The 22013-nt window shown below is 45.0% G+C and overlaps 2 protein-coding genes and 4 non-coding genes across 53 annotated transcripts in view; 1 reads left to right on the forward strand and 5 right to left on the reverse strand.

Annotated features, from left to right (window-relative positions):
* Position 1: 1 nt before the first annotated feature.
* Positions 2 to 6136, reverse strand: GNL3 (G protein nucleolar 3). The gene is made up of 15 exons (XM_008260773.4): positions 5997 to 6136; positions 5393 to 5451; positions 4832 to 4969; positions 4604 to 4717; positions 4316 to 4399; positions 3579 to 3711; positions 2801 to 2913; positions 2458 to 2575; positions 1959 to 2046; positions 1344 to 1518; positions 1067 to 1209; positions 853 to 989; positions 600 to 772; positions 286 to 352; positions 2 to 194 (listed from the first exon to the last, which is right to left on the reverse strand). The coding sequence occupies exons 1-15, from the start codon at positions 6007 to 6009 to the stop codon at positions 115 to 117; spliced, it is 1635 nt and encodes a 544-aa protein (XP_008258995.2). The 5' UTR covers positions 6010 to 6136; the 3' UTR covers positions 2 to 114.
* LOC127492564 (small nucleolar RNA SNORD69) lies at positions 1582 to 1658 on the reverse strand. The gene has a single exon (XR_007922074.2). It is a non-coding gene; the product is annotated as a small nucleolar RNA SNORD69 (small nucleolar RNA).
* LOC127492563 (small nucleolar RNA SNORD19) lies at positions 2113 to 2188 on the reverse strand. The gene has a single exon (XR_007922073.1). It is a non-coding gene; the product is annotated as a small nucleolar RNA SNORD19 (small nucleolar RNA).
* Positions 2672 to 2755, reverse strand: LOC127492567 (small nucleolar RNA SNORD19B). The gene has a single exon (XR_007922077.1). It is a non-coding gene; the product is annotated as a small nucleolar RNA SNORD19B (small nucleolar RNA).
* LOC127492562 (small nucleolar RNA SNORD19) lies at positions 3462 to 3538 on the reverse strand. Its single transcript, XR_007922072.1, has one exon. It is a non-coding gene; the product is annotated as a small nucleolar RNA SNORD19 (small nucleolar RNA).
* Positions 6137 to 6225: 89 nt separating the features above from the next.
* PBRM1 (polybromo 1) overlaps positions 6226 to 22013 on the forward strand; it is a 134873-nt gene continuing 119085 nt past the window's right edge. For 21 of the 48 annotated variants that reach the window (XM_008260786.4, XM_051851571.2, XM_002713243.5 and 18 more), the window contains exons 1-5: positions 6226 to 6365; positions 8722 to 8860; positions 9126 to 9251; positions 10750 to 10902; positions 12040 to 12137. In XM_008260786.4, coding sequence (XP_008259008.1) covers positions 9204 to 9251; positions 10750 to 10902; positions 12040 to 12137 — 299 coding nt within the window. In that variant the 5' untranslated portion in view covers positions 6226 to 6365; positions 8722 to 8860; positions 9126 to 9203. Of the gene's footprint in view, positions 6366 to 6539; positions 6678 to 8721; positions 8861 to 9125; positions 9252 to 10749; positions 10903 to 12039; positions 12138 to 22013 lie in introns of those variants that run through there. The other 27 variants (XM_051851573.2, XM_051851575.2, XM_051851546.2 and 24 more) reach the window with 11 other exon arrangements.

Raw genomic sequence — 22013 nt, forward strand, 5'->3', positions numbered from 1 at the left:
ATTTGGGTAAACAGTTTAATGATTACATCATGATACATATTCACAAAATTTACAGCGCTATTACTGGTATATTATACACACAGAAAACCCCTTATAAACAAAACCACAAGGTTGTTACACGTAATCTGTACTGAAGTCATAAGCATCATCCTCCTCAGTCTTATCCAAGATAGACGATCGTGCAGACTGTTCACCTGTATTGGAAGAAAATAAACAAGTTTTATGCAAAAGTAAAACCACTGTCGCACCACGCTGTTGTGCTGGAGACCGCTTTGCCCCACTCACCTGCTGTGGACTCCTCAGGCAGTGACTCCCGGACCTCTTCTGGAGGGGACGTGTCTGAGGGCTTTTCCTGTGGGACACAAAGAAGTGCTGCTGCGTCAATGGCCCTTTCACCTCATAAATCCAAGTAACTACACACCTGTTAAGTCCTTGCAGGTTTATTTAATGGCATGGGGAAAATAGCTAAATTGTACACAGGGCTTCTTCCAGTCAATTGCAAAATATTTAATTTCTACCTTCAGCCCCTTCTCATTCATTATACATTATAATGCCAGAAAACTCACTTCAGCTTTGAGTAACTCAGAGAACACACTTACATTCACGTTACCATCAACACTTTCTTGGTCACTGTCCATGCCTTCGTCCTCCATCTTCTGCTTCCTCCCACTATGTTTTGCTGATTCTTCAAATACTTTTTCCTCTAATATTCCATTTGTCATACATGGAGACTGGAAAAGGACGCTACTGGCTAAGCGAGGGCCCCTGATGGCTGGGACAGGAACAAAGCCAACATAAACACCTGAGACAAGCCATCTGTCAGCTGACGGGAACAATGAAACATTCACTCACCTTGTATACTGTGTGCGTTGTTCCTTTCCAGTTCTTCCAGATCAAAGCCCCTCTTCATGTCTGCCACAGTGCTCTCATTAAAATAGGGAGGAGGAGTCCAGGATGCAGGGGGTTGGCAATGGTACCCAAATGAGGCACTGGTATTAAAAACAGCATTCGTCAGACTTCATTCACTCCACGCGGTCACCAAAATGCCAGCCAGGAGAAGCCTTACCCTGTCCACTCAGACCACAGCAGTCTGGCAGCACCTTCAACATTTGGACTCCCACCCTTCTGGTGTAGACCTCTTCTCTGAGCAAGCAGAGTGAAAAATTCCACGGGAGTCTTGTAGTCTGGAACAGTGTATTTCAATACTACCTTAAAAAAAGCAATAGGAACTTCTATTTGGTATGGTTGTGGGAAAAAAAAAAGTTCGACAGTCTTCTCATTAAAATGCTTCTGATGAATGAAAAAATGATGGTGAAGGGCTCAATGGAAGGAGGTTCTTGTACCTGTCGCTTGTCGGCCTGGGACAGGATGGCACTGGCAGCCTCCAGTGGCTTCACTGCTTCGATACTTGCTGGAGTTCGCAGAGCAAGGGCAGTGGAGGAGTTCAGTGGAGACACAATGAGGCTTGGACTGTCTATGATTGTCACCTGTTTGTCTAAGGGGACAGCCTGCATGGTCCTGAAAGAAGAAAGACGGAGTGGATGGGGGGAGGCACTAGCTTCTCTGGAGGATACAAGACAGAACATGAAGCTCAGGGTTGGATTGAACAAACTCCGCACAGTCATTCAGATCCAATTTATCATCATTCGCTTCACGTTTATCTAAACTCCTCAACCAGGTTACAGCTTACACTTCTCTCTTCTACATGGGCTGTTTACTCTGCTTAACTATCACTGCTTCTTCTACCTGGCAAACTCCCATTCAGTTCCCAATGCCAGGTTCAAGCATCAGTTTTTTGAGGCAGCTGTCTTACTCTGATCAATACTTCCCCAAGCTCAACACTGGCCTCAGTCTCTTCACTGACTGTTTCATAGAAAAAATATATAATCAACTTTCACAAGATAACCAAAGTAAAACTTTAATTCATCTACAGTAATATATGGAATAGCTCAATTTACCTTGTTAGTCCCATGGATACACCAACATTACACACTTGTTCTTGTTTTAAGCTGTTAATGATGCTACTTTTCCCCACATTTGGGAAACCTACAAATAAATGGGAAATCACAGATGTAAATGCATTATGTACTGGTAATTTTATGTCTTCCCAATGTTTACAGCAAGATCAGAGTTGGATCTGAGTGTCTTCACTTCAACACTAAGACCAATTGTAGTTTCCTCATTTCTTGCACAAGTGATGAAAGGGTAGGCAAAGACTATTCATTCAAATAATTCAAAAGCTTTGAAAATACAGTTTACTACAGGGCCCAGTCTGACAACGAACTGAATGTGGCAGTAAGTATTTACATATTTTTCCTTTAAATTGTTTGTGTTTTTGGTGAGGTGAGCTACAAGCCAATGTCAGATTAAGGACTCTGATGGTAATGCTGTTACTAACTTGGAAAAATTCTTGGCTGAGTATCTGGACAAGGTAAAATCAGATAAAATGAAACTTACCAATTACTCCAACCTGAATAGCTTTGCCTTGAGTCTTCTGAAAATCGTCCAGAAGTTTCCAAAGGCCATCTTTCCCAAAGCAGATTTTATTTTTTACCGGAGGAGCTTTCTTCTTCACCTTCACATGTAAAAATCCCAAACAGTTTAAAAACCCAAGCAATCTGACCCCAGAGCCCCAGCCTTAAAAACCAAATGCTGTTGCTGTTCAGCTAATCTTAGGATGAAATCAGAGTTGGATCTTGTAACTTTTCATTTTTTAAAATCAAGATTCTGCATACTCATCATATTCCAACCGTCAGGAATCTGGAAGAAGCGCCCTGCCCACGCTGACGGTGAAGTATACCTCGCTCATCTTCCCTCTGTCCTTCAGACTTGCTGAGGCTCTGAACACCACCGTTGGCAATTCTTGCTTCAAATAGTTCAGCCAGCCCTCCAGATTCTCCTTTGGTACCAGATCTGACAGGAATTAGGGGTATGAATTTGGTCATGTGAGTGAGATGACTGCAGAATTTGGCAGAGTTGAGCTTTCACTTGGTTGCCCTTCCCCAGCTTCTTCAGAAGGGACAGAAGCGCCCACCGCGCTGCCCATGACTCACAGCGCCCAGTCTCTACAACCGTGTGCTTCAGGTCTCCCCGCACTGCTCGTTCTGGGACTGAGGCAGAGGTCTGGGTTCCAACCCTACCAACCCTAGAGCAGCGTTTCCAGCATTGACCCCAGCCAGCAGCCATTTTTCTCTCCCACTTTGTTTCACACCATCTCTGTTCTGCTGTACGTAATTCTGTTTCATTCAAATGGTTTGTCGAATACGTTCCATATTATCTCAGTTGAAAACTAATAGTTGTGCAGGTGGGGGAATTTGGCACTGTCATCCCTTTCTGTATGACAGCTACACTGCACGATAAGCAGAGCACAGAAGCGGATATTCTTAAACTAAACAAGGTGGTAGTAACGAACAGCCAAAGTCCACGGAAAGCCCACTGCCCAGCCACAGGACACTTGCTCTGGTTTTGCTGAGGTCAGAGTTGGATCTTACCAGTCTTCAACAACAATCAGACTGTTCAGATATTTTCCTCATACCTCAGTAATGCAATGGGAGAGGAAGGACAGCCCCTGTGCTCACCTGACTTATTTAACACGAGCACCAGCCTCTTCTGTTGGCTCTGGACAATGGCCTCTTCGACCTGAGGACACCTGCACCCGAGAGGATCCCTGGCGTCCAGCACCTCCAGCACGACGTCCGAGGCAGCGATCACCTGTCCGGGCAGAACAGCCCCAACTGCAGCCCTTGCCTTGGGAACCCGTACCATCCACTGGGCGATATGGTGAGCTCAGAGTTGGATCTCATGTCTTCACTTTGGTATGAAGAATACTGACATGCTCATCATTTCTCACCCAGAAGTAAAACCAATAGTCTTGCTCAGCAGCGTGGATTTCACAAGCAGAAATACCCTCTACTGTTTGCTGCTCTCATTTCTGTAGGGAATCCTGTCGTCTGGCCAACCCTTTTGACCTCACCAGGAGTTACTGAGAGGCAGAGTCACCTGGAGGGGAATGACCCTGGGGAAATGGGTGTAGGGAGGAGAGCCCGGGGAGCAACTACACCAAAAAGACACCACCACCTTTCTCCATTTCCATCACTTAAGCTTCAACAGAGTACTTTAGAGACCGGCATTTTCACACTGCTTACCTCAAACTTAAAACCACTGTCAACACACTGCTGTCAGCTAAACATAACAAGGCCTTAGGTAGTGAACTTGACTGCTGCTTTGTCTTTTAACCTCTTCACCACTTTTAGGCACTGACCTAGACTCAGATACCTTTTTTAGTATATGTGCTGCCGAAGCACGACTCAGATACCTTTTTAAGCTCCTGACAATGTAACTTCTTTGGATTCTGCTTGCGGGACTTGGCTTTGTTTTTGGCTGCGCATTGTCCAAGTGCCTAGAAAACAGAGAAGGGGGAAAAGACATAAAAACCAGCAGTGCAGCAGCTGTAATCTGTACCTGTATCCGCACAGCCGACTGAGGCGCTGCAGGTGATATTGTGTAAGACAGAATCGGAATCACTCCTCTTCCTCGAGGCTCACCAGCCCCTGCCCCTGTACATGCTTTTAGTTCTGCATCAGAACTCATCTATCACTCTCACCTCCTTGCCAGGTTCCCCGTCAGACGGCCTAGCACCAGGGTTGCTTCCAAGTTTTCTTTTCTTCTCCTGCTCCTTCTGCCTGTCAAGTTTCTGCTGCTGTTTTAGTTCTTCCAGCTGTGTCCAACACATCAGACAGGTTAAGCCAGTGACTGCTGGCAACAGCTCCCTCTGAAAAAAAATGCACCCACCCCTCCGCAGTTACTCCAAGTTTGGGCTACCGCAGCTTACCCGCTGTTTCCTTAGTTCAGCTTCCCGCAGAACGGCCTCCTTGAAGGGAGCACTGTTTGGAACTCCTGGGTCTTTCCTTGGCTTCTTGCGACCTTGTTTTTTAGCTTCTTTTCTCAATTTTCGGTGGTGTTCTCGAATCTATGATGACAAGACATTTAATCAGTTTACAAAAAATACCTTTCTACTTTAACACAATTCAAGTAAGAGACCAATATGCATACAACCTAGTCATGCCTGTAAATGCCCCAAGAAAAACGGATCTTTAATGGGAGTCACAGACAGCAAAATATATACTTAAAAAAACAGCAACAGAACGACACTAGGAGGCTCTCCTTGCAGAGATGACTACGTGGAAGTTCCCAGGCTTCCGTACACCAAACACTGCGCCCTCCCAAAGCTGCACTCCTGATCACTGAGAGCTTGTGCTGTGCTTGGTCAGTCCATCCTGTTCCACCTCCCGAAGACTCCATCTTTACTCCAGACTTCTCGATGAGGGAGAGCCAGGGCATTAGTCGGCTTAACAGCCTTTTTCAGTACAGCTCTCCCAAGCGCAACACTTACCTTTTTCTGGATTTTATACCGCTTGTGACAGGTCATACGTTTACTTGCTTTCTTTAACTCTACAAAGAAACACATAACACACGGCCTGGTTTAGTTTTCCGTGAGTGAACTAGAGTCACACCCTTGTGTATTATGTCAAATCTAACGTTAAGAATCATGTGGGGCGCTGAATAAAAACACAGATGCTACTCTCAAATCCCAGATCCGGAACGGAGCCCCAAATCCCTGCTGTTTCCGTGTTAGACGGAAATCACATAGAGCAGTATACGAGTCCCAAAACGACTGCCACTTCGTGTAAGCTCCACGGATCATAAAGCAGGAGAGCAACAGTGGGTTTGGGAAGCGGCTCCCCGGCTCAGCGAGCCCGCCCGCACGCGGCCTGCCACCTGGCTCGGTCGCGGTCTCCTGACAATATGGCGTGATCTTCTCCACCCTCGGCCCGGGCTTAACAGGATGGACACGAGGCCGCCCAACGCTCGGTTATACCGGGAGCAGGGCAACGGCCCACCAGCAGGCCCCAACCTCCCAGAGACCAACGCCCTGGTGCGTTCAGGAACCACCAGAAAAAGAGGCGCCTGCAAGCCCGTTTGCCGATCCCACTCACTGGGCCGCTTCATGCTGGCTGCGGAAACCGCGGCGGCAGAGAACGAAGCAGCAGCAACCTTCCTCGGCGAGCGCCACGTGTGAACTGAGGCCACGAACCAGCGTCACGCAGTCACGTTACCGTCGTAAAGCGCGCCTTCTCTCCTCCGCGTGCGCGCGCACGCAGTGTCGCGCGGAGCCAGGCTCGCTTGGCGGCAGCAAGGCTGGTTTTGCGGCGGCTCTGGGAGGGGTGAGGGCGGTGAGGGCGGCGGGTGCCGGAGCGACGGCAGCGGCCGCGGCCGGAGGAGCAATAGCAGCAGCCGTGGCGGCCACGGGGCGTGGCGTGGCGGTCGGCGACCGCGGCCGGGGCTGCAGACGGCGGAGCGGCTGGGTAAGACCGGGCCCGGGGCGGGCGGGGCCGCTCCCCTTCGGCCGGCCGCCGGGCCTTTGTGTGGGCCCGGGCGGGCGGGCGGGAGCCGCGGCGGAGGCCCCGCCCCGGCCGTGGGGACGCGCCGGTCGGGCCGGGCGCGCGGGCGGGGCGGGGCGCGGCGGCGGGCCTCGGGACGGGCCCCGCAGCCTCGCCGCACCTGCCGGCCGGGACAAAGGCGCGTTGCGGCCCGGAAACTCCGCGCGCCGCTTTCCCGCTCGTCGCCCGGCAGCTTCAAAGCTGTCAACGTTTCCCTTAGTCCCCTACCAGTGACAGGTCGGCCAGGTCCTCCGTTTGCGCCGCCGCTTAGGGCCTGTTTTTGTTGTTGTTTGTTGAGGGCTCAACAGCAAACTCTGCTTAGGAGACGCGTTTTATCTTTCTGGGCGACGGTTCAGACCGAGTATTTTTGTGACTGCGACTTGTATTTGAGAGTAGGGGCTAAACATCAAGTGTTTCAGCTTCTCATTCGCTGCACTACAAAGAATCGCGGTTTGAAAACAGCCTGTTGTTGTTTTTTAAACAATATTTTTCCATCAAAGTTTTTTACGTTCTGAAAGGGAAGCATAGTTTGGTTATTAGAAGGAATAAGAGTCGATGTGCAGAGGAACAAAGAGCGGCAAAGACAGGGAAGAATCCTGGAAAACCAATGGCAAATACGCGGTGGAGTGGCATATGCTGGAGTAAAACGTGTTCCTTTCCTCCACACTGGGACTCCAAATGGTTTTCGGTCTTGGAGTTTTTCCATTCGTTACTGCGCTTTCCCCCGAATCTGGGAAGCAGGCTGTACTCAATGCCAGTATAAAAGAATAGTAAATCTTTGCTTTTGTTCTTTGTTAGCGAATTGCCCGTCTGGATTTTAAGATCCAGAGTGGAAGGTTGGAAAGTACCTCTTGAAGAGGTGTTTGAGATTAAAACTGAAACAAATATGTGTCTGGAGAAATGGAAGGAGTTTGACCATTTTCTTTGACTTTGGGAGTGTACAAAGCACTTCAAATATTAATATTCTGCCAAAATTCCCTGGATAAATAAATTTTATATCTTTGTGATAGACTGCTCTCAAAACATCAAACATCATGAGGAAGAACGCTAGCTTGGGAGAATCTTCCCTAACTTAAAACAGAGGCCATGAAATAATAATAATAATAATAATAATAATAATAATAATAGAGTTTGTTAACACTTTTGTTTAAAAGAAATTAGGCTATTAAAGCATAGATGAATGCCAAAAGCTCTGAGCACAAAATTTGAGTAGTTTTTCTTTGGGAAGTAGGATTATGGGTGCTATTTTTTTTTTTTTTTAAGTTTTGATTTGAGTCTTAGGTTTCCTGGTATTTTTTCTAAAGCTTGTATGTATTACAGAACTAAATACCATTAAAAAATAGGAAAGTACTAAAAGTTTATAGACTGTCACAATATACCATGTGGCTATATAGAGTAAATATTCTCCCAGTTGTACATTATAAAGTATTATTTACTATCCATGGTAAATTCTCATTGGCAGTCAGACTTGTTGACTTGTGACTACAGTCAAGGCCCTTTTAAAGCCTGGAATTGAACTCCAGAATCTCTTCGTGGAATAAAATTGCTGAAGGGTGCTTTCAGGCCTTTAAATTATGCAAATGACCTTTTTTTTAAAGACCCTGTTTTTGTGCACTTTCAGTACATTTATTAACAACAGTTGAGCACCCATCCTATAGGAAATATTAGTCTGTAAGGGCTGCAGAATTGAGTAAGATGCTGTTCCTGTGTCCAGGAAGCATGTGGTGCTAGAGTTGGGGTCTCCTTTCCCTGTCTCAGCAATCCAAGGGCTCTGTGCACGTTTTACTGTTCTCACTTAGAGATGAGGAAACAGACCTGAGAGGTTATGACTCAGGCAACATCAAACAGATAATTAGAGGTGAAAGACCTGGGACTCCTGTTCTGGTTTTGAGTGGACGTTCCTTGTGCCTTGCAAGATTGCCTTTCTTGCCAAACTTCCAAATTACATTTTTAAACTATGTCCTTTGGATAAGAAAATATTTGAAAGTTATCATTGGATTGCATCTTTTTCTTATTCAGGATTTGGGGTATTGTATCTAAACTAGGTACTCACACTGGTAATTTATATTTTTGTCATTTGGTTTTCAGTTTGTTTGCAAAAGTAATTTCGAACTGCAAAAATCGTTGAAGGCATTTTTTTTTAACCTTGCTAAATTTATATGCTGTGTCTTTGCAGTGCAAATAGGACTTTTGGAAAGAAATGTCTGTCTCTGAATTTTGGGGTTGGGGGAGGAGTTTTCCGAACTTGTTGCTCACATGAGCCATTCTCGGTTTGTTCCAGCTTGCCAACACTTGGTGTCACATGTGAGCCTCCCACATGTGTTCACTCTCCATTCCAGCTCTGTGATTGAACTCTGCTCTTATTGACTAGGGGGCAGTGGGCAGGCATGCTTCATTCCTGGAATTGACAGTCATTCCATGTGAGTAAAGGGGACCCTCAGTGAGACGTTTAAGTGTACGAAAGCACTCCGTGTTAAAATGGAAGAAATGTCAAGTACTGTTAGTGAGTCTTTGTAGCAGTGTGTTTTGATAGGTACAAGAGAACTGATAGGCCTGTTTTCTCCAGTTCTCTTATCTTTCTGTAGCAGTTCTATTTGAATGTGTTCTGTCTGTTCGTGCGCAGTTGTACTCCTTCTGACTCCTCTTTTCTATTTCCCGTCTCTCTGCCTTGTTCTTCTCTTTCAGTTTTGAATATACTAACCCTGAATCAGCACTTGTAAAGCCCTGCCTTCTCCCACTGGCTTCACTTGGCCTTCAGACATAATGAGGAGACTGGCGTTTCGAGGCGCTGGTTGTGCTCTGGTAAAGCTGGTAAATTACTGATCATCTGCACCCCCTTTTCTGTCATCCCTTGTCTTTTCCCTTCCACCTTCCTTCAATTTTGTTATCGTTGCCATTAAAATTCCCTCTTCATGATCACCAAATTCACTTGTGTCCTTGTTATGGATTGTTTAGAAAGGATTGGTCCTTTTTTTCTCAATGAATTGAGGCCACTTTATCAGCTTTTTATAAAAGGAACAAAAATCAACAAAACTTGTCTGTCAACTTCAAACCAATATACTGTATAACAAACCAAAGCCTAAAAGGGGCATTGTTATGCTAGGTTCTGTTTTAAAATACCCTGTGGGCTTTAGTTGGGAGGGAGAACTAGGAGACTTCTTTGTTGCTTGTTGCTTACCAGAACTTTCTGCTTGTTTTCTTCCTGCTTTCCCTTCCTGCAGGTCCCCAGCTTTTCTCTCTATTACTGGCAACCAGTGCTCTCATTCAGCTGCTGGTGTCTTAGTTTCCCAAAGTTGAATGTTGATCAGCGAAATTGGGATCTGTTTTTTCTTTTAGCTTTAAAAAAAGTCCTTCAAATTAACAATATAGTGTTTGATACTATTGTTAAATTATGTACGTGTTGTAGAACTTTCTGAGTTCTGTATCCTTTTTCTCTGTGGAGCAGATTATTTCTGTGGTTGCATTTCTGGTGTTAGAGTGAAATGCACATCCCTGTAAAGTGTGTTAAGATGATTTACAGCCGCCTGACACTGAGAGCAAGTATTTATGTGTTCCTGAACATAAAGCAGGACCTAAAAGCTCATTATGAGGTGTTCTTCCAGATTATTTACTGAAACTGGAATCTGTGATTTCAAAATTCGTCAGGATAGAGGACCTCATATAACTGAAGGGAGGTTAGTCTGGATTAACAGAAGACTTGCAAAGCACAGTTCTACTACTTCTGCCTACGTATGGCAAGTTATCCTAAGTGTTTTCCAAGGGTACATCTTGCAGTTTCTGCTTAAATGACTGAAGAACATTCGTTTTCAGGATGTTAACTATAAAATGCTACAAGGATCATTGTCCTTTGTCCCTGTACTTTTTCCCCACTATTCATTTGCCTTAGGCACTGCCTCCCTACCCTTTTCTGCATCATGGCCCCCCTGGAAAACCATCATAATTGTAAGGCACATGGAAAAGCAGAGGCTGAGGGATTAGTACCTTCAGTACACCAAAGTACCATTCCATATGAGTTGGGAAACACCAGTCCAGGGTAAATTTAGAGCCAGAAGTGGTCGAGTCATTCACAGTTGTATACTTTTACTGAATTTGTCCCCTCACCATTGAAAGTATTATGTTCTGGTAAGTGAGAAGGCTGAAACAGTGGTCCACAACTTAAACTGTAGAAGGGTCTAAGTAGTTACACTCTTTTGTAAGAATTAAAATATCTTCTTGGGTGAGCCAAAAATTTGGTGGCAGGTGACTAGCTGAGGGCTTGGGGGCAGAGTCTAAATTTAAACATAAGGACATGGCTAATTATTTCTTATAGAAGAAGTTGGATTCCATGGGTTCCAAGAGAAGAAGAGCTACCTCCCCTTCCAGCAGTGTCAGTGGGGACTTTGATGACGGGCACCATTCTGTGTCCACACCAGGCCCAAGCAGGAAAAGGAGAAGACTTTCCAATCTTCCAACTGTAGATCCTGTGAGTAGCTCGGATCACACTGCTCCTGTCTGCTTGTTCCACATTTTTCCTACCCTTTTGTGTTTTGTGGTAGTTTCTGAGATGGAGGACATCTCTACTTCTTTTTCCTTTGACTTGATGGTCTTCTTTTTTTTTAAGATTATTTATTTGAAAGGCAGAGAGAGAGAGAGAGTGAGTTCTAGTCCCAGTCGGGGCGCCGGATTTTGTCCTGGTTGCCCCTCTTCCAGGCCAGCTCTCTGCTGTGGCCCAGGAATGTAGTGGAGGATGGCCCAGGTGCTTGGGCCCTGCACCCCATGGGAGACCAGTGCGCCGGCCACGGGGGCCATTGGAGGGTGAACCAACGGCAAAGGAAGACCTTTCTCTCTGTCTCTTTCTCTCACTGTCCACTCTGCCTGTCAAAAAAAAAAAAAAAAAGTAATAGTGTACTTTAATACTATGGAATACTGAATATTAGAATGTCACATCATGTTTGTGTGTGTGTGTGTGTGTGTGTGTGCTTGCTATGTGATAAGCACTATTCTGGTGGTTGGGATACAGATACATGAGACAAGCCCATTTTTCATACAGAGCTAGGATCCCAGTGTTAAGGAAGCATAATAAAACCAAGTGAACAAATACTAAGTTACTCTTAGCTAGTGATAAATGCTAAGAAGAAAACTTGGGTGATGCAGGCTGTTTGGGAGAGCAGAGGGACAGAACCCTAGAGAAGTGTGTTCTAGGCAGAGGGGTTAGGTCAGGGATGGGCTTAGTGTGTTGTGAAGACAGAGAAATGGTCAGGAGAGAGAAGGAGACTGGTCAGCTCTTCCCAACTAGAGAACATAACACCTTTATAGACAGTGGTAGTCGTTTAGATCTTCTTCTGTGTTGTGTGAAGCCCTTTTGGTGAGTGATTTTAAGCGAGAGAATAATGTGAACTGATTGAGTTTAAAAGAAAAATACTAAGTAGCATAAATCCAATAGAAGGTACTAAAAACTAGCTCAATTAGATTATTTTATATCAGACTTGGATTTCCATGTGATAATTTGGGGCTTTGTCCTTTTGTGGGTATATTGTTATTGACGGATACTTGATAATCCTTATTCCTATGCTAGCTTTCTATTTTTTTTTAATGATCTTTCTCCTTTTCCTATGTGTAGATTGCTGTGTGCCATGAACTCTACAACACTATACGAGACTATAAAGATGAGCAGGGCAGACTCCTCTGTGAGCTCTTCATTAGGGCTCCGAAGCGAAGGTGAGTTGGAAGCACATCAGTACAGAGGGAGGGTTGGTCCAGGTTCCATGTGTTTGGCAATTAACTTTTACTTTGGAAGGAGTAGTTTAAATGACACTGGGGTCCAATTTCAGTCTTAGTTGTCCAGATATGGTGATTTTTTTAATGAAAATATTTTTTAATTATAGAAGACAGTCTTAGTAAAATTTACTATCTTAACCACTTGCAAGGGTACAATTCAATCAGCATTAATTTTACCAACATTGTTATGCAGCAGTTTCCAGAACTACTTCATAATTGTAAAACTGAAACTCTGTACTTGTTAAAGAACTCCGTTTTTCACACTCCTTTCAGCCCTTGTTAACTACCATTCTGTTTTGTTTCTATGAACTTGACTACTTTAAATACTTCATATAAATGGACTTGTATAGGATTTGTCTTATTTCACTTAATAATACCCTCAGAATTATTCATCTGTGTTGTAGCATTTGACAGGATTTACTTCCTTTCTAAACCTGGATCATATTCCATTGTGTATGTATACCACATTTTGTTTCTCCATACATCTGTTAATGGAGAGATGAATTGTTTGAGTTGTTTCCACCTATTGACACTTGTGAATGATGATGCAATGATTACTGTGTGCAAATACAACTTGAAAATCCTGTTTTCATTTCTTTTGGACATGTTTCCCAAAGTGAGATTGCTAGGTGATTAGCTACTGTTTTTTGAGGAACTGCAATATTGTGTTCTGTAGCAGCTGTACCATCTTAAATTTTTACCAGTAGTGCACAAGGATTCCAGTTTTTCCACATCTCAACAATACTTGTTATTTTCTGTTTTTTTTTTTTTAAATAGTAACTATTATCTTTATGGTTGGAAGGTGATTTATTATGATTTCGATTTGCATTTCCATACTGATTTGTGAAGTTGAGCATTTTTTATGGCCATTTATATAGCATCTTTTGAGAATTGTCTGTGTAGGTCCTCTGCCTATTTTTTAAATTGAGTTTTTTGTTGTTGTATTTTAGTTATTCCCTTATATATGATGCAAATATTTTCTCTCCTGCCTTTTAATGGTTGATAGTGTCCTTGGATACACCAGAGGTTTTAATTTTCATGAAATCCAGTTTGTCTATTTTCTTTTTTAAAAAAATTTTTTATTTATTTGAAAGAGTTACAGAGAGAGGTAGAGACAGAGAGAAAGGTCTTCCATCCGCTGGTTCGCTCCCCCGTTGGCCACAATGGCCGGAGCTGAGCCAATCTGGAGCCAGGAGCTTCCTCTGAGTCTCCCACGTGGGTGCAGGGGCCCAAGGACTTGGGCCATCCTCTACTGCTTTCCCAGGCCATAGCAGAGAGCTGGATTGGAAGTGGGGCAGCCAGGACTCGAACTGGTGCCAATATGGGATGCCAGCATTGCAGGCATTGCAGCCTTACCCGCTACACCACAGCACCGGCCCCTACTTACTTTATTTGAAAAGGCAGATTACAGAGAGAGAGAGAGAGAGATCTTCCATCTGCTGTTCACTTCCCAAATGGCTACGATCACTGGAGCTGGGCTGATCTGAAGCCAGAAGCCAGGAGTTTCTTCGGGTCTCCCATGTGGGTGCAGGGGCCCAAGTACTTGGGTCATCTTCCACTGCTTTTCCAGGTACATTAGCAGGGAACTTGATCAGAAGTGGAGCAGCTGTGAGTCGAACTGGTGCCCATATGGTATGCCAGCGCTGGCCCCATCTTTCACTATTATTAAATGGTTTTCCGTTTGCAAGTAGTTTACCTCTTTCTCTCCTTTACTTTTTTTTTTTTTTTTTTTAAGATTGAGTTATTTACTTGAAAGCAAAATTATAGAAAGAGGGAGAAGGAGAGAGATCTTCCATTTGCAGGTTCATTCCTAAGGTTACTGGAACAGACTGAAGCCAGGAACCAGGGGCTTCATCTGGGTTTTTCACATGTGTGGCAGGGGCCCAAGCACTTGGGTCATCTTCTGTTGTTTTTCTCAGGTCATTAACAAGTAGCTGGATCAGAAGTGGAGCAGCCAGGATACAAACCAGCATCTGTCCTTCTTTACTTTCATGCCTAAATATCGTACTGTTTTTGAAATGATTATAAATAAAGTTGGTTTCTCAGTTTCCTTTTGAATTGTTCGTTGTTAGATTACAGAAATGCAACTGATTTTTATATATTGATTTTGTATATATAATCATGTCATCTCTATCTCCACTTACTACTTTTCAATTAGATGCATTTTTCTTTTTTTTGTTACCTAACTGCTCAGGCTAGAACTTCCTGTTCTGACTGACTAGAAGTAGCAAGAGTAGGCATTGTTGTCTTTTCCTGAACTGAGAGGAAAATGTTTCAGTCGGGCTGCTCCTCTTCCAATCCAGCTCTCTGCTGTGGCCTGGGAAGGCAGTAGAAGATGGTCCAAGTCCTTGGGCCCCTGCACCTGTGTGGGAGACCCAAAGAAACTCCTGGCTCCTGGCTTCGGATCAGCACAGCTCTGGCCGTTTTGGCCAACTGGGGAGTGAACCAGTGGATAGAAGACCTCTGTGCCTCTCCTCTCTCTATGTAACTCCAACTTTGAAATAAATAAGTATAATCTTTAAAGAAAAAGATTTATTTAAAAATAAATAAATAAAAATTTTTAAGATTTTACTTATTGGGTGGCGCCACGGCTCACTAGGCTAATCCTCTGCCTGCAGCACCAGCACCCTGGGTTCTAGTCCCGGTTGGGGTGCCAGATTCTGTCCCAGTTACTCTTCTTCCAGTCTAGCTCTCTGCTGTGGCCCAGGAGTGCAGTGGAGGATGGCCCAGGTGCTTGGGCCCTGCACCCACATGGGAGACCAGGAAAAAACACCTGGCTCCTGGCTTCGGATCGGTGCATCGCACTGGCCATGGCAGCCATTTGGGGGGGTGAACCAATAGAAGGAAGACCTTTCTCTCTGTCTGTCTCTCTCACTGTCTAACTCTGTCAAAAAAAAAAAAAAATAGATTTTACTTATTTATTTGATAGAGTTACAGACAGTGAGAGGGAGAGACAGAGAGAAAAGTTTTCCATCTGTTGGTTCCCTTCTCCAAGTGGCCGCAATGGCTGGAGCTGCACCAATCCAGAGCCAGGAGCCAGGTGCTTCTTCCTGGTCTCCCATGTCGGTGCAGGGGCCCAAGGACTTGGGCCATCTTCTACTGCTGTCCCAGGCCATAGCAGAGAGCTGGATTGGAAGAGGAGCAGCGCAGCTGGGACTAGAACCGGCGCCTGTATAGGATGCTGGCACCGCAGGCGGAGGATTAACCTGCTCCACGGTGCCAGCCCCAAATGAAAAAAAAAAAAAAAGGAAGTAGAGCAGCCGGAATAGAAACCACACCCATATGAGATGCCAGCACTGCAGGCGGAGGCTTAACTTACTACACCACAGGTCAATTACTTTCCTTTGTTGTAAGATTTTTGATTACTAATTTAGTCTCCTTACTAGTTAGTTATAGGTCTATTCCAGATTTCTATTCATTCTCAGTGTTGATGGTTTGTGTGTTCTAAGAAACATCCATTTATTTTAGTTTATCCAATTTGTTCTTATATAATTTCTCGTAGTACTTTCAAAATCCTTTTTATTTCTGTGGCATTAGGTCTAATGTTCCCTTTACATTTCTGATTTTAGTTATTTGAGTCTTGTTGTCTGTCAAAATTCAGCACAGGTTACTCGCCACTTGTAAGCCAACATTTGAGAGACAAAGTTGATGCAAGCTAACAGATTATTCAGAAAGCCAGACTTCCTGGGGAAAAGCAGACTTCTTTAGCCTTACATGTGCTCTTCCTAAATTGCAAGCTAGAAAGAGGAACTGAAAGGGAAGATAAGGGGGAACAAGTGGAACAAAGGATAGGGCCAGCTGCGTGTTGGTGTCTGGCAAGGTGATAGCAAACTGGGTGAAGTCACAAAAGTTATTTTCATTCTGTAGTCATCCTGACTAGGGAGACCAGATTGCTTCCCAACTGAAGCTGTCTTTCCAAGGCCAGTTTCTGGAATTTTCAAGCAAGCCTTTTTTTTTTTTTTTTAAGATTTATTTATTTGAAAGGCAGAGAGACAGAGAAAGAGATCTATCCAGTGGTTCACTCGCCAAATAGCTGCAACAGCTGAGGCTGGGTCAGGCACAAGCCAGGAGCCAGGGACTACATCCAAGTCTCCCACATGGGTGCAGGGGCCCAAGTTCTTGGGAGCTGGATTGGAAACTGAGTAGTCTGGACTCTAACTGGTGATCCAATATGGGATGCCAGCATTGCAAGTAGTGGCCTAACTTGCTGTGCCATACTCCCAACCCAAGCATTATTTCTTTGTTGAATTGAACACTATCTATTTATTTTTATTTATTTGAAAGATAGAGTTACAGAGCGAGGTAGGGACAGAAAGAGAGGTCTTCCATCTGCTGGTTCACTCCCCCAAATGGCTATAATGACTCCCACAAATGGCTGCAATGGGAGCCAGGAGCCAGACGCTGCTTCCGGGTCTCCCACATGGGTGCAGGGGCCTAAGGACCTGGCAGGGAGCTGGATGGGAAGTAGAGCATCTGGGACTCAAACCGGCACCCATATGGGATGCCAGCACTGCAGGCCAGAACCTTCACCCATTGTACCACAACACCAGCCCTAACTGAACACTCTTGATTAGTCACGAGTTCAGCAGTTAATCTTCATTCATCAGAATGTGAAGAGGCAAAGAAAGATGTGTTCAGTTTGGCTACAGTCTGCCTTTTTTGTTAGTTAATCTTGTCAAGAATTTATCAATTTTCATAAAAGGTTTATTTATTTGAAACACAAAGTACAGAGCAGGAGTGAGATCTTCCATCTCCTGGTTCCCTCCCCCAAATGGCTGCAACAGCCAGGTCAGGGCCAGGCAGAGCCAGAGCCTGGAATTCCATCTGGATCTCCCACATGGGTGGAAGGGGCCCACATACTCAGGCCATCTTCTGCTGCATTCCCAGATGAATTAGCAGAAAGCTGGATTAAAAATGGAGCAGCTGGGACTTGAACTGGCACCTATAAGTGATGCCCACATTGAAGAACCAACTCTTGATTCACTTTATTTTTCCAGTTTTTTTTTCTCTTTTTAAAAAGATTCATTTGAGAGAAAAGGAGAGAGAAAGAATCTTCCATAGAGTGGTTCATTCCTCAGATGGCCACAATGGCCAAGGGTGGACCAGGCTGAAGTCAGGAGTCAGGAGCTTCTTCCTGGTCTCCCACGTGGGGGAATTGGAGTGCCCCAAAGAGATACTGTGTCACAGGCAGTGGCTTTACCCACTACAATGCTGGCTCCCCGTCCTCGATTTTACCTCTGCTCAGCTTGTTATTTCCTTCCTTCTGCTATCTTTGGGTTTAGTTTTTCTTTTCCTGGTGAAGCATATTTTTAAAAACCTTTCATTGGCCTTTAAGATAGCAGTGAAGTCACAGTCATAATTAAAATGATCAGCTTTTGGGATAGGTGCTGTGGACAGCAGGTTTACACCCTGGCCTGAAGCACTGGCATCCTGTATGGTCACTGGTTCGAGACCTGGCTGCTCCACTTCTGATCCAGCTCTCTGCTATGGCCTGAGATAGCAGTAGAGGATGGCCCAAGTCCTTGGGCCCTTGCACCCATGTGGGAGACCCGGAAGAGGCTCCTGGCTTCAGATCGTCGTCACAGCTCTGGCTGTTGCGGTCAACTGAGGAGTGAACCATCGGGTGGAAGACCTGTCTCTCTCTCCCCTCCGCCTCTGCGTCTGCTTCTGCCTCTCTGTGTAATTCTTTCAAATAAATAAGTAAAATGTTAAAAAAAGAAAAAAGGATCAGCTTTCAAAATATGCCGCTTTGTTCCCCCCATACCAGAGCATGACAGGAAAAGCCTAATCCGCACAGCTCCCTTCCACCTCTGTGGGCACGGGGCCTCCCCAGGCACAGCTGTCATCAGTGCTTCGTATATGAGGTTTTTGGCAGAAAAATGACCCCCTTATTTTTCCATGTTCTAATTTCTGGAACCTGTGAATAAGTTAGTTATATGGCAAGGGAAATTAAGTTTGCTAGTCAGCTGATACTGGGTTGGAGAGATTATTTTGGAATACAAGGAACAAAGAGGCGGTTCAGCTCAGTGTGCCACAATGCTCACCTGACAGAGCCATGAGGCAGAGATTTGAAAATAGTGTACTGCTGGCTGTGAAGATGGACAAAGGGAGTGACAAGCCAAGGAATGCTGGTGACCTCTAATGGCTGGAAAGGGCAAGAAACAGATTCTCCTCTAGGACTTCTAGAAGGCGTTCAACCCTGCTAATATCCTTGATTTTAGTCCAGTGAGACCCATTTTGGACTTGTGACCTTCAGAAATAATATAAATATGTGATTTTTTTTAAAAAAAATTATTTATTTGAAAGTCGAGTTACACAGAGAGAGGAGAGGCAGAGAGCGAGAGGTCTTCCATCCGATAGTTCACTTCCCACATGGCCGCAATGGCTGAGGCTGCGCCGATCCGGAGCCAGGAGCCAGGAGCTTCCTCCAGGTCTCCCACGCGGGTGCAGGAGCCCATGTACTTGGGCCATCCTCTACTGCTATCCTAGGCCATAGCAGGGAGCTGGATGGGAAGAGGAGCAACCAGGACCAGAACCGGAGCCCATATAGGATGCCGGCGCTTCAGGCCAGGGCGTTAATCCACAGCCTCATATGTGATGTTTTGAGCTAACTTTGTATTACTTGTTACAGCAACCATAGGAAACTAATACAATGAATTATCAAAAAGATTTAGATCCATTTGTTATTGTTGATGCCACAGTGGGTAACCTCCTTGGTAAAGTTCAAGTTGGAGGAGCCAGTGTTGTGGCGTAGCGGTTAAAGCTGCTGCCTGTGATGTGGGCATCCAGTATGGGTGCTGGTTCCTGTCCCAGCTGCTTCACGTCTCATCCACCTTCCTGCTAATGGCCTGAGGAAAGAGGCGGTGAATGGCCCAAGTGTTTAGGCCCCTGCCACCCACATGAGAGACCTGGATGAAACTCCTAGCCTGGCTTAGCTCTCACCATTGCAGCCATCTGGGGAGTGAGCCAGTGGATGGAAGATTTATCTTTATCTTTCCTTCTCTCTGTAACTCTTTCAAATAAATAAATAAACCTTTAAAAAAAAAAAAATAAGAGTTGAGCTGGAGGCAAATCTGTGACCTTGAAGAACAGAGTCACCAGAAGTGGAGTGATGTAGTGTTACTACCCTGAATTAGGAAACCTTAGAAGTTAATTATGGAGAAAAAGGAAGGACTATTTTTTTTTAAAAAGATTTATCTATTTATTTGAAAGTCAGTTACAGTGAATCAGGGACAGACAGAGAGATCCTCCATCTGCTGGGTCAATCCCTGGATGACCACAACATCAACAGCTGGGCCAGGCCGAAACCAGAAACTAAAAGCTTCAACCAGGTCTCCCATGTAGTAGTAGAGGCCTAAGCACTTGAGCCATCTTCCGCTGCTTTCCCAGGCCAGTAGCAGGAAGCTAGATAGAAAGTAGTGCAGCCGAGACATGAACCAGCCCATGTGGGATTCCGGCATTGCAGGAGGAAGCTTCACCTGCTGTGCCACAACACTGGCCCCAGAGAGCTTTTTTAAAAATGAAGTAACTGTCCCAAGATTGAGTTGGTTTATGAATAAGAACAATTTTCTAAAAATTGTCATTTAATTAGCATAAGATGACAAAAGCCCATATGCTCTACCACATGCTAGACACAGTGCCAGGCACTTTCCAGACTACATCTTAGTTAAATTTGTGACATATTACTACAATTTATGGCTAAGAGCTTGTACAAGTTCTCAAAACTATGAAAGGATATCGAGAGGGACTGGAGCTGTGGATAGTAAGCTAAGCCTCTCTGCGGCACCAGCATCCCATATGGGTACTGGTTCATGTCCCGGCTGTTCCTCTTCCGATCCAGCTCTCTACTATGGCCTGGGAAAGCAGTAGAAGATGGCCCAAGTGCTTGGCCCCCTACATCCATATGGGAGATCCAGAAGAAATTCCTGGCTCCTGACTTCTGATTGGCCCAGCTCTGGCTGTAGCTGCCATTTGGGGAGTGAACCAGTGGATGGAAGATCTTCCTGTCTGTCTCTCCCTCTCTCTGTAACTCTGCCTCTCAAGGGTTCAGACTCAAGGCATTCTGAGTTTAAAGCCTGGGCTGTTAGCCATTTGCTGTATAGAGGAGCAGCATCTCACTGGAGTACATGGAACCCCTTATAGGTGAAGTCCTGCCACGCTGCTGCTTTCTGCCAGCAGACTAGTGCTGAGAGGCAGAGGAGACAGGCCTTGGATGCTGGAGCAGTGTCACCTCACAACCCCAAAATGTGAACCCTGTGCCTGAGGGCATCTCTGCCCCTCCTCTAAGGAATGCATGTGTTTTCTCAGTTGCTTATGGGAGGTCTAAGTTTTTTTTTTCTTTTTTTTAAAGATTTATTTATTTATTTGAAAGTCAGGGTTACACAGAGAGAGAGAGAGAGGTCTTCCATCCAATGGTTCACTCCCCAATTGGCTGCAACGGCCGGAGCTGCGCCGATCTGGAGCCAGGAACCAGGAGCATCTTCCTGGTCTCCCACGTGGGAGCAGGGGCCCAAGGACATGGGCCATCTACTGCTATCCCAGGCCATAGCAGAGAGCTGGGTTGGAAGTGGAGCAGCCGCGTCTCAAACCGGCGCCCAAATGGGATACCGGCGCTTCAGGCCAGGGAGTTAAGCCACTGCACCACAGCGTGGGCCCCGGAGGTCTAAGTTTTGCTTAAAACTACACGGTTTGTGAAGCTGTCTCCTTTTCTCTCTTAAGGTTTATGTATTTGAAAGGGGAGTGGGGAGCTACAGAAAGATTTCACAAATTCGCTCCCCAAATGGCCACAACAGCCAGGTCTTGGCCAAGCCAAGAACCAGGAACTCCATCCTGGTCCCCTATGTGGGTGACAGGGGCCACTTGGGCCATCTTCTGCACATTAACAGGAAACTGGATCAGAAACAGAAGAGCTGTGATTTGAATAAGCACTTCTATATGGGATGCCAGTATCAGAGGCAGTGGCTTAACCTGTTGAGCTAACGTGCCAGCCCCATGAATCTCTCTGATACTTGGGATTAGTATATTAAGCTTCTTGTACTAGGACATCCAAGTTAACAATGGTTGAAATGAAATGTTTTCCCGCATGTAAATAAAATCTTCTTTCTGTGAAGTCCTTAGGACTTCCTTATTCTCTTTATTCTGAGCCCTTGGGGTACCACCCTTGTCTGCATGGTCTGAGATGACTCACTTTTCTTCCAGCCAAGAAGAAAAGAAGGCATGTTAAGGATATGACCTAGACACAGTACACCTATGTTCTTTTATTGGCCAAAACCCAGTTGTAGAGAAGCTAGAGAATTTGGTCATCAGTAGCTAGGCAGCAACTTGGAGCACTGTTATCTTGGGAAGAAGGGAGAATGGGTTGAGCTGGTATTGTTAATTCAGTGTTCTAGTTAAAACTTGAACTGTGCTTTGGCTGTTCTGAGGCCATATTATGGCTGGGTACTCTAACCTATTGCTGAAAGAAAAACTTATGAAAGACTTGTATCTCACAATGCTATTTGTGTTAGATTTTATTTGTGTGTACATGTACATAGAGAAAAGTCTGGAAGAATGTTTATGAAAATACTAATAGTGCCATATATTTTTGTATGTTTGTTTTTCTCTGTGTTTTATTTAAGTGGAAAAAGCCAGTAGAGCTATTTCATTTAAAACATGAAGAGACTTCTCTGACCATGTTGTATAAAGTGAGACATCATGGTCCTGAGTTTCCTTTTATCTGTGTGGGAATTCTGAAAATGTTTTTGAAGGGCTTTGTGGCAGAAGCTCCAGTGGATAGTGTGCTATCTAGGTGTGAGTTGTCACTGGATTCCTGGTTTT

The sequence above is a fragment of the Oryctolagus cuniculus genome, chromosome 10 (assembly GCF_964237555.1).
Source record: "Oryctolagus cuniculus chromosome 10, mOryCun1.1, whole genome shotgun sequence".
In the NCBI taxonomy this organism is placed as follows: domain Eukaryota; kingdom Metazoa; phylum Chordata; class Mammalia; order Lagomorpha; family Leporidae; genus Oryctolagus; species Oryctolagus cuniculus.